General features: G+C 38.9%; 1 protein-coding gene across 3 annotated transcripts in view; it reads right to left on the reverse strand.

The window, feature by feature from the left end:
• Window positions 1–90: 90 nt before the first annotated feature.
• Window positions 91–12,523, reverse strand: part of DDI2 (DNA damage inducible 1 homolog 2) — a 43,079-nt gene continuing 30,646 nt past the window's right edge. For 2 of the 3 annotated variants that reach the window (XM_052653607.1, XM_052653608.1), the window contains one exon: window positions 91–8,085. In XM_052653607.1, coding sequence (XP_052509567.1) covers window positions 6,203–8,085 — 1,883 coding nt within the window. In that variant the 3' untranslated portion in view covers window positions 91–6,202. The remainder of the gene's footprint in view (window positions 8,086–12,523) is intronic. The other variant, XM_052653609.1, reaches the window with a different exon arrangement.

A 12,523-nucleotide genomic window follows, 5' to 3' on the forward strand; every position in this document is an offset into this window, starting at 1 on the left:
TAACCAACCATATCAATTTAAAAGAAAACTGATCAAACAAAAGTCTTACGATAAAAACTTTATTGTCTTAAATATCAAATGTTTTACACATCACTTTTTCTTCAGAAAGTTCCTAATAAAAAAAGAAAAATAAAATAAAATTGTTTTGATTACTTAGGGCTGACTTACATTTCAGTATGTGACAACTCAAACCCAAATGCATCTAGCTCACTCGGCGGCAGACAGGTCCTGCGTCCAGCCCCTAAACCAATGGCACAATGCAACCAACTGTGGGATTCCTGAGTTTGGTTCCCTTAAGTTCTCAGAGTTTTCCCAACTCTCAAGACCAAAGCCTTATGGGAGTGAAAGAGCTGCTGGCAAGCCTATTTTGCCAACCAGCCTAATTCTTGTAAGATGCAGTGGTCTCAAAGCTTAAAGAAAAATCAGGAAACCAATAAAAGAACAATTTCAAGAACAAATAAGAGGGAAAAGAGGGGCTTCTATTTGCTAAAATTTGCCAAATATGGCTATAAAACTGGTAAACAAACCTTATTTGAGTGCAAAGGCCATTAGCGCAACTTGCCACGGAAATGATTAATTTTGAATAAAAATGAGCATTCAACGTTCATTGTAGATGCAGTTTGAAAAAAAGCAAACAGTATGCTGAATTGATCTGAATATATAGGAGACTAGAGAGGTCTACCTTTCTTTAAGCCACTGATGCATCCTTCAAGGCTGAATGTGAAACAAACTCCTGGTAAACAAAATAATTTATTAGTTATGTATCTTTCCAGGAAAAAAATCTACCAGCACACCTCTTTCCCAAGTTAGCTAATGGAGGCCTCTTTATGGTACATATGAAGCGAAATATAATTCTGTAAAAATTATTCTAATTTCATATTCCACATCCCCACCCCAAATCTCCTTATTTTAGGGAAATTTCCCATCTTCTACACCCTTGCACCAACTTCCTCTGTAGATTTCATTCCGTAAGACTGTGCTCTAAAACTTATCTGCTATATCCTCTTACATTTTAGTCCCCAGAAGGTCTAGATTACCAGTATGTAACTGACAAACCTGCAAGGATATTCTAATTGTAAACTTCAGAAGTCACTGTAGTTAAGGTTCAGAAATTCTACCTGTATCCTCAGGATTACCACATACATGGTGACAGGCTCAAGAATGTCCTTTTGATGGAGCTGTCCTGCAGAAGAGGTTTGCCAGAGGCCTGCATTTTCTTGTAAATAAATTCTGCCCTTCATCTAGTCCCAGAACCATTGCTTGCTACATTCTCTGCTCTAGAGTTCTATTTTCACATTTTGCACTCAACTGCTTTAAAACAGCAAATGTTCCAGAATTCTCTGCTAAGTCTTGATGGCCCAGATGGTTAGTATTTCAGAGCAGCTGGCTCAAAGACGGCAGGAAGGCTGCCATAGCACAGTCCATACTTCTACCCTGCATGGAAGGAGGTCGTGATAGAAGGAAAAGTTGACTGTCACTGGTGTACATTAGGTCATCTTCCATTTACCTGCACTTTTATCCTGTCTGTTCCCCCTCTACCAACAGTGTAAACTGAATTCTGTCCTTAATCTCTTCAAGTATTTCTACCAAATGTTAGCACATTTTTTGTTGGTTTCTCCAATCTCATTTTTTAAAAAACATTTTTAAGAGTAGTTTTAGGTTCTCAGATTCTAATTCCATTTTGAGCCTGCTTTTCCATTTTCTTTGAATTTGAACCAAATCATCCTAGTACGACTTTTAAAATAAATGATGCTAATAGGCAAAAATAGATCTTGCACTTGAAGCTAAGATTTATTTCATGTCTCTTGACGAGACTGATAGCTTTACAGGGCAGTTTGCAGTTTGTTTCAGTACTGCTGTTATCCTCAGTGCTCACCAGTCACTTAATGTCTCATGAGTGAATACCAAATTCTTATTCAAAGATTCAAACTGCAGTCTGAGAGAGTAACAGTTCATTGTTCAAACAGGTTTTCTTGAACTTCTTCTGCTTTTACCACTCTGATACTGACAGCACAACAAAGAACATAATAAACACACAGAAACCATTTTGCTTTTTGTATGCCTGATGCAAAAAAGCCATGTCATAATACTTCTATGGAAATCTAATCCTTCTGGGAAATCAAATGATTTGGTGCAGGATAACTCAATCAACAATAAAGGTGAGCCCTTAGGACACTCCATACATGCCTATCTCCAGGAGGGCCATTTTCAGACATTCTCCACCCTTTCCCACCCCAACTCAAACTTGATGCCTCTGCTATTTGGAGAAACTAAGGCACAAGAGAAAATCAAGCACATCAAAGGTTCCTCCCTTAAGTTCTATGATTTATATAATTAACTCCCAAGTAACATCCATTGAGAGAACACTACTGGGGAACCTGAGCCATGATCTGACATTTCTGGTTCTTAAGGACATGCTTTGAGTTTACCTTGTTGTAAATCAGCATGTTTAAATCTTTCAAAAAGAAAGCAGCTATTTTATGAATCTCCTAACGTGAAACGTAACCTTCATTTTCTCAGAAGGGGAACTCTTTGAGAACTGTGTTTGTTTCTAGTTCAGCCACAGACTACACGAAGTCACCAAATTCAAAGGAGAAATTTGCCTTTTTGGTATCTGTGCTAAAGAATGCACAATCCAGTTAGCTTCTCTTATGATATGCTACTATGATAACAAGTTGGAAACACACAGCAGTTCAATTGCCCTGCTTACACTCTCTGCAGGTGACAAACCACCAGGAAAAGGAAATCAGAATGTACTGCAACTCTTCTGGCCAGTGACTTGCAAGGCTGTTTTTTATAAACATGGTGGGATAAAAGTCTTCACCATGACTGAAGACTGTTATCTGAAGATTAACAAACGTTTGCTTTTTAATCTATGTAAAATTAACTGCAGGATATCTATCACACATGTATATATACACGAGTTAATGGTTATAAACCAACCCAAAGTTTTATGGCTTTTGCTAGAGATAGAAAAGCTGTGCTAAGGGAAAAACAGGCAGATTCCACCTCAACTGGTTATCATAAAATCGGTAACACAAAGTCTCATTTATCTTTTCATGTAACTCTTTCACTGGAGAAACCCTTTGGGAAAAAATACTTGGTGTGTGTCTCCCTTTAGTATATATTGAGACAAGGAGCTCTGGAAGTTTTGTAGGCTGCAAGGCAGAACAGATTTCTCACACACTTATCATCTATCTAGTTCCCTTTGCCAAGCAACTGATAAATCTTTATGATAATGGACAAAGCCCAAACGGTGGGATGAAGGCTATTAGACCATGTCTGGATGCCTGAAGAGGTACAAGTGGAAATAATTCTTACCAGTGACAATGGCAAAATCTAGAGCCTATAGCTGTCTGGTTACCAAACACATTCTTACACACGGGAACCAACTTGAAGGAAATCTTCTCCTCTCTTTGGTGAATAAGCAGACGCCACTCTTGGAGGTAAGCACTGTTCACAAGGCTGTCCATTACTGATTATGACAAAAGAGCTATCCAATAAAGCAGCCCATACTGGTAATGGCTGGCCTCACCAGTTCTGCTGGCAATCAGAGGAGTTCACAATGATTTTATCTTATTCTTGGAGAAGTTAATCTCTAATTTCTGCACTTTGCATAAAAATTGACAATGGAGGTTCACTAATGTCATGTTCCTTAATTCCTTTTGTGTTTTACAACTGCTAAATTTAAAAATGATTCAAAATCCTGACAATGTCAACAATTTTTACTTTCACACAAACAATGGACAGGAAGATTAAAAAAAAATCAAAAGCAACTATAAGTTGAAAATAAATGATGAAAAAGGACAGGGATATTTGGCAAATGGGTTAAGCTCATCCAAAGTATTCCTAATAAGAATACGTGTACAACTATAGGCCTACCTACTGAATTTTCTCCTAGAAATAAATATACATATACATACAATAAAAGCTATTGTAATGAAACCTTTTCTGGATTGGTATTCTACAGCCCACCTGGGATCGACCCCCAAATCTCCACACTGTGAAAATTCAGTGGTTAAGTCTCTGAGCAGTGTTCAGAGGAACTGCTTGTACAGAAAACTAAGAGGCCCATCTTTATAAAGAAGGCCTTTTGGAGGAGCCTATTGTCATCAATAAGTCCTCCCACCCTACACTCACCCCACTTTGTAACCCTAAAGACCGATAAGCTCAGAATAAATTCCCAGTCATTCCCATAAAGCAAATCAGGGGCCCATTGCATGGCTACTCAATTTCGTTTCCATCATAGCACCACTACTTAACTGCAGTCACAGCTCTAAGAGCTGGTTGACAGAAATCCTATTAGCAGGTTCCTAGTGCATCTTGTATCTTTGGCGTAGGGCAGGCAAAAGGGTCTATAGCACAGGACTGTCTAAAAGAACACTCTAAAGACAATCTGGCTAACTTGTTTCGAGCACCACCCTGAACACAGTAAGCGACAACTCTTTCTGTCAACCATTTCCTAACTTCAGAGAATCACGAGGAATCTATGCGACTTTCCATCATATCACTCACAGCTCCTAATACACATACAAACATCACAGCAAAAAGAAAGAAGATGGAATAGGGTAGAAGAGCAATGTCTAAGTGCCCCCAAATTAAGATTTAAAAAACTCCTGAGATATGAGCCTCCATTTTGATTGTGCTCAATGACGTAAATTTTGACGGAAATAACTCTCAAAGAGAGTAAGACTTTAGACAAAAATCACTTAACATTTAAAGTTCACAAATCACCCTTCTGAAGCTTCTGTTTCAGACACATTGCAAACCATCGCCTGGAATTAGGAATTATCATTCTCAAAATTTTCTTCAATAAAACCAGGACTTCAGATTCCTGCTAGGTATATAAGAGAGTTTATCTTTCAGGAAAAAAAAAAAAATCTAAAATCTACCCAGTAGAATTATTGCACAGTGGGGCCCACAGGACAATGATTTCCAAGGGCTAGTCCTCATATAAAAAAAGGCCACAATAAATACATCTATATACTATGCCCCACTCTATCTTGACATGGTAAACACAAATATGACGAATCTTGCTTTAAAAAAGAAACTCCTGAGGAAAGAAAGGGATGGAAAACTCTACCAAGGCCACTTGAGTCAGAAACTCCCAATTATTATTTCCACTGCCATGAAAGACACTCACCAAATAGACTGACCATTCCAAGCACCAAGATGAACCAGCGACAAGGTTATTACACTTGAATATTTCACTCAGAACACAGCTCAAACTGAGCTTTAGAAGAACTTCCTAGAAGATGAGTTTGGAAAGGAAATAAACTGCTGGCAACCAACCCATCAGCTGAACATAAGTTCACCATGAGTCATTAAGGGTTGAAATGTGATCAGTGAGATGCTACCACACCCAATCACTAGTAAATTCCAGTGTTTAGAGCATTATTTCACTCACAACAGTTGTTGAAACATCATCAACATTGGCAAATGCGATTACAGTTTTTCCTTTCTTTTTTTAATCTGGGTAGCACCATGTTACACTCTGATGTTAATTCCCTCACAAAATCCCACCCAAGGTATCTGGCAATCCATGCAGTAGCCTGTGAGGTACACGAAGCAGCCCAAGTTTTAAGCCCTCCCAACTCACTGCATTAAAAGGTGAAATCCTAACCACACCAATGGAAACATGCTACTCCAGGAAATATTCAACTATTCTTCAGTTTCCTGTTACAACCCATGAATCATAATGCATTCCAAACATCAAACCATGTGATCAAGTTTGTAAACCAAAAAATGAGTCAATAAGCCATACCTTGCCTACAGCACAGACACAGCTACATCATGCTTTCAGCTGCATGGGTGGTGGGATTTTCTCATGGCTTCTGCTTTTTAAAGCACTCACTCTCATTCTAAAAGGGTATGCTATACACAAAACCATCAATTTTATTCCAGAATACATCATCTTAATGATAATAAAAAGCTTCTGTGTGCACATACTGCCAATACATTTAAAAAGGCCCAAATTTTAACAAATAGGATAGACAAATTCATCAGACAAGAGATCATAAATTACTTTGGCCAAAAAAAAAATCTAAAAAAAAAAAAAAAAAAAAAAAAATCTGGCTCAACATTCTGCTTGCAGGTTTCTACTTATATTGTATATGTGGTGAGTGTGTGTGTGTGTGTGTGTAGATATACAGCTTTTCTTTTTTTAAGGGAATAGAGTATGGTCTAGCCCACTTTTCCATGGTTACGTAGGAACTACAATGTTCTTTGCTAGCAAGACAAGAAGTGCAAGGTCTGCATTTCCGCCAACTTGATGCAAAGCCCCAAGAGCTTCCTGCAAAGTAAAGCCGGCATGGAGAATCCGGTCAATGTCTGCAGCAGGAAAAATTAACGGTGCAAGAAAGGAGGGACTTGGTGACGGATGGCTGGTAGATGGTTCAAATTCTAGAAGTTGCCCTGCAGCTTCAGGACAGACATGTTCCTCGGCCTCAGGCCTGTCTGTCACTGGATTCTGTGTGCCCTGACCCAAATCTTTAACCAGGATGCAAGCGGGTGACAAGGACTCAGTTTGCTCAGAAGTCAGATCGAGCGTATCCTCCTCATCTGCTAACAGTCTGGGTGAAATCTCTACACCTAAGGTGCAATGTAGTTGATTAGACGCTTCTGCTGAGGCTACAGTAACAGAACTACTCTTGTTTACTGACTCCTTGGGCTTGGGGACACCTTCCTTATCAGTTAACAGGCCATCACCTGGACCCCTCAAGTTAGTGTCTACATCTTCCACTCCAGCAGCAGCCGAAGTGTCTGGTGGTATTTCTGTCTTCACTGATACAGATACGGCCTGATGACAGGAGGCCTGTGAACACTGCTCACTCTGGGTTGCTCTATGACGTTCATTTTGGGTCCATCTTTCAGAAAGGTCCTTAATACCTGTTTGGCCCTCAATTACTGTCTCTGATTGACAGATACCTTCTTCAGATGTGTTTTCTGAAGCTGGTTTACTACTAATGACCAAAAGTTCATGAAGTTCCTTCAAGGCTGCCGTTATGGATGAGCAAGATTCCTCTGTTGACTCTACAGAGGGCTGACAACTGCCACAGAAACTTACTAAAGAGGAAGGGTGATCCCCGCATTCTTTACTTGTTTCAGACATTTCAACATTACTTTCTAGAAGCTGTAAATCCTGAGTAGAAATGGAATTACTCGAAATTTCAGAGGAAGGGTTATATTTTGATGTTTCTACTTCCATCAAGGGATTATCTAAGATGAGATCAGAAGCACCAATGTTCTTGACATTGGTATTCTGACCTCCTGAATTCAGCACAGCAACTAGGGACTGTTCGACAATATCTACTTCCATAAGTGTTTCTGAATTTGAGCAGCCAAGGCATCTTGAAGGTAGAGCATCTTTCCCTGTACCCGGAAGGTCCACATTTTGTTGTAGCCTGTCTCCTTTCATTGCAGCTTCTAAACCAGCACTGCTTTGTTGCCTTTCTCCAAGAAGTTCAAGGTCCCCTGTGTGACAAAGATGGTCCTGGTCATGTGAAGCACTCTGTTGTATAACCTCATGCTGTTCATTCCTTGGTTCTTCATGCTGCTGAAGGCCACTCACCTGACTTGGGTCCTGATATTCTGGGTGCCAACCTTTCTCCCCCGCGAGCCTCTGCGGTTCTTGCATCCCAGTAGTTGTGACAGATAAACTAGCTTCCTGTCTTGTATGGAGATGAGATTTGAGGCCCTGGGTGCTTCTTTCAGCAGATTTCTCTAGATGGTCTGCAACAATGGCTTCTTCAAGTGAATTCTGCATAGGCATAGCTGGCCTCTGGTTTGCTGGAGCACTGTCTGCTGAAGGAGCACAGTCAGAAAGATCCTGTGGAGGAAGATGTTCTTTCTGCTCAGAGGTTATCTGGAATTCAGCTGAAGCCTTCAAAGCCTTCACAGCTTTAGGTTCAATGCTGTCTGGGTCACTGGGCTTGATAGGGCTGACTGAAGCAGAGACAGAGTGAGCAAGACTTGCAGGATTACCAATCTCAGGACTCAGTCCTGGAGGATGGGCTTGATGGTTAAATCCATCTGAAGTTGGTAATGATGACATTCCCAGTGAGGTAGTTTCTTTACCGCTTTTCTCTACAGAGAACGACAGTGAAAGGAAAAATGATTAATCAGCAGGTTACAAAGGCCACTAAATTATCAGAAGATATAAATTTAAACAAGAGAAAATCAGGTCCTTAAACTTGGATCTGTCTTATATTCACAGACTTTATACATGAACCCTTCTCATTGTGGCAAACAACATCACAGCATCAGAATAAGAGGTAGGCATGTTCTTGACAAACTATGTGTGTTGGCATTCAATAATTTTTATATAGGTACCACAGAATGGCTGAGTTAGTCCTCAAGACTGAAAGACATATTTATGTATCTTTACTCTCAGTGGGTTTAGAACTCCAAAATACTTTCTCCAAGTGTGTTCTCTCTACCACTTGCCCTCAAACCACCTGGAAGCTTGCTAAGCATCCAGACTGTAGGACACTATCCTGAGGAATAAACCCAGGAGTCTCTTTATTCAGTAAGTTACGCAGGTGATTCTTAAAACCACAATATAATCTTGAGGATTTCGGTACTAGGAAGATTCTCCTGCCAATTCACTTCAATGTGTCAAATGTGAACCCTGAGAAGTCTACAGCTAGGTATATCTGGGATTTATGTCTGAGAAATAACAATGTGATACTACTCAGGGACATCCAGAAGACAGAGAAGCAAACAGTCTATTTCTATCTGAACATTTCAAAAACTGTGAGTTTGACTCAGAACAAAAATAAAGCTAAAGATCAAACAGACTAAATCTCAATTATTATCTTACCAAACAATGCAACTTTAAAAAGGAGTATCAGTTACTTTATCGTATTAACACAGTATAAGAACATTATAAGAACATTCCCTACTTTAAGGGCAGGGAAATGGCGGGAGAGGAGGGCAGTGGAGGGATATAGTTCATAAATTTTCCAATAGGCAATAACAATGTAGATTCACTGCAACTTACTGACCATTCATAAAAGATGGAAGCATTAATTACCACACCTCTAAACAAACATCATGATGTCATTAAACATCAGTTCCAACTCTCCCTCTGCTACTGATCCATCCAACTAAAAACTGACCTCCATGCAATTATTACATAATCTTTAACTAAAAGTCAAGGCTGGCAACAAAAATGACATCACAATACAGATTGTTAGGACAGGTGCGACTCAAATGCTTCATGTTAACTGTGCCTTAGAAGTCATGAAGCAATGCAGTTATGATTCAAGTGGCTCTAAATCGTTCTAGTCCAACCTGGGTTAACAACATGAAAAGATAAAACACTCTGTTAGGAAGTTACTGACTCCTTGTGAAACAATCTGTCTTATAGTTTAGGGGTAAACAGAAGAAGAGCATATATCTCAGTGCAAACTATATTCATTAGAGTATGGAAACACTGTAAATAATTTTATTTATCGACTTGGACAGCTGACTGAAAGAGGTTCAATTTTCAGCTAATGGGAACAGAAAGATGCATTGTAGTGAAATGCCCATGTTAGCAGTGGAGAGCTGGGCGAAGGTAGTAGCCTTTGGCAACGGTATGTCAGTTATAATAACTGGGTGAGGCGAAGGTGAACCAACCTCAGTGAATTCCGTACTCACTATGAAGGCAGCGTATAGTCCTCCTGTAGCTGAGATGGTAAGTTTCGCTGGCCTAAGTCCTAAATGTAGGGGAGGACGAGGTCAGTACTACAGGACAGCAGAAGAGGATGAGGACAATGGACATTAATAATAATGTCTGTTTTAACCCATCCTCATGAGGAAAATGAAAGAAAGAAGCAACTAAATGCTATGTATCTAATTACAACCAGCCTGCAAACCCCTATAAATTCCTAGGTTGACAGTCTAAAAAGACTTTCTTCCTTTTAATAAATCAGTTAGTATACTCAGGCTGACATTTATTATATTTATGCTACAGGGAAATGGAAGCAGAGTGCCTCCTGTGGAAAAACTGTCAGGTTAGGGAGAGAGGGAAAAAAAAGTCAAGTTTCTTGTGAGAAGATTAAACTTCAGTCCTGTCTGTGTTACTGACTCTGTGACCCTGGCCAAGTCACCTGGTCCAATTTTCCATTTCTTCTTCAACAGGATGAAAACTGCTGCCCCTGTATAATGCTGGGACTTTTGTGTAGTAATGTGAAAAATATACTTCCAGTTTTTCAAAAGAAAGGGACTTATGACATTCCTAACAACGTGGTTATCTTCAACAAGAAAGTGCTATGATGCTGATATTCAAAATGGTCATCTGTTTTCACTGGGATTTTTTCCTCTGTGGACTTTCTAATAACTGATAAAATTTTAAATGGTAAATTGTGCTTAGATACATATGTATGCCAACATACAAATATATATATATGTACACACAGGCTAGTTGTAACCAGATTAAACAAGGTGAACTGGTGAATGACAAGCTAAACTTCAGAACTGCTGCGGATACAAAGACTTTCAGACCACAGACGACTGGGTGGAAGGCTGAACGTGGCGTCTATAAATACCTGGTCTGGGGCCCACTCCAGCTGCAGTACACACACACTACATGCATCATGGCTTCTGACGCTCTGTTTGAATTAGGAAACAGACAAGCAAACTTGGGTTAGCAATGCGAACCACACAGCATGCAGGGCTGCAGTTCCCAGTCCTTTGCCATCTTTAAGATCAGGAACTGCAGACGCAAGGTGGGGGGATGCTCTTGTAGCTTGAACATCAAAAAGATTTGCTAGTTGCTCTAATTCTCTCACAATACATAAAGCAATATGTCAACTTCAACAGATTTTCTACAGAACTTGGGAGGAGATTAATTTTCCACACCTACACAGAGAAATCATGGGCAAATGTGTGAAAGAGATGAAAAAAGTAGATCCATAGATGGAATTACATGATATGGAAATCTTATGGAGTAAAAGTGAGCAAACACATTTGATAGTAACTTTCAACATTTCTTTCTCAGTTGAGATTTATTTTTAGAAGAAAAATAATCCAAACCTGATTACCTATCCTGGCTTAACTTCTTTATTTTTTCACATACTCTGAATTCGTATTTTAAAATTATGTTTTAATCAATAGAAAAGATAAAGATATTCTGTATAAAGTATCCATACCAAAGAGACAATTTTTAGGGAAAAATACATTTATCTACTGTGTTTACAGTTAGGTGATTCTGATTAATAGTAGGATGCTTTTGTTCCAAACAAATATAATATGATATTGAAGAATTATTTCACTATTTAAATATTACAAAAATTAGCACAAGCTATATATTGTCAGTAACAAAAGGTCATCACAGAGGTAGAGAGCCATTTCCTTTTAATCCTTTAAAAACTGGTATACCCCCTTCACTATGGCTGAAAACATCTGTGGTTTCTATTTTAATCTCCTAAACTTTTTATTAAAAGAAAATAATTACTTAAAGAGGGTAATGGTTATATTAAAGTTAGGGTAGCTCAGTCACAGACACAATGTACATCCTCCAAAGTAAATGGGCCTAAGGTTAGTAGGTTATAAAGCACTAAGCTACTGTCAGCTGGTGTTTCTCAAATGAAAGCACCAAAACTGTGGGGGGAAAGAATAGAGGTTTCACAAAATGACAATACACGCTCATTTTATTAATAAATAGCATTATAACTAAGATGACAAGTTACAAATAATAATAATAATAATAAAACACCTTCTAAGTAAGTATGTCAAACCCATTCAAGCTTGCCTTGTAGCTAAGGTTGAAACTATTATCTGTCAGGTTGTTCAAAATTCTCCCCTTCATACAAATTACTAAATCACCACCCAAGTTGTATTTTATATGGAAACTGAGTCAAAAGGTGGTGATAGAGTAGATTCTGAACAAAGCCAGCTTGGAAGCTCCATCTGCAACTCACACTTACTCTAAGGAGTCTCAAGGTTAGATCACTGAATGTTCTCCAGTGACACGCACTGGCAAAATCTGGCTGCTTTTTGTTAAAACTCTTATCCTTTTTTTTGGTCTTTAGGAGAAAGCTATTCCCTTAACTTACAGCTCTAATATATTTTACTATATCAGCAAATGCCATGTGTGATGTAAGTTACTAATGAATGATTACAGCTCAAGACATTAAAATAACTCAAACTTCTCTTCAGCTTCTAGAAAATATATCCCAGAGTCACTGATATGTAACAGATGGGAAAAAAACTTATCCATAGACATGAGATTTTCAACGTGACTGCATCCCTCCATTTTTACCCCAGAAAACTTGGCTTGTTCTTTAAAGAAGCTACAACAACTGAGACTCGGGTGGTGGTGGAAGAAACCTTAGGTGGAAGCACTTTCAGCAGATATTAGAGTTGTGGTTGCTGTCACAGACACAATGTCATCGGGCCTAAGAAATGAAAAAGAGAATTTCCAGGAAATGTTCACTCAAAAGGAAGTGTCTGCTTACTGTTATAATCTTCTTCAGGGAAAAAAAAAAAGACAAGAAAGATTCTTTATGAGTCCCACCAAAATGTGCCAAAGCAAAGA

Source organism: Budorcas taxicolor, chromosome 16 (assembly GCF_023091745.1).
Source record: "Budorcas taxicolor isolate Tak-1 chromosome 16, Takin1.1, whole genome shotgun sequence".
Taxonomy (NCBI): domain Eukaryota; kingdom Metazoa; phylum Chordata; class Mammalia; order Artiodactyla; family Bovidae; genus Budorcas; species Budorcas taxicolor.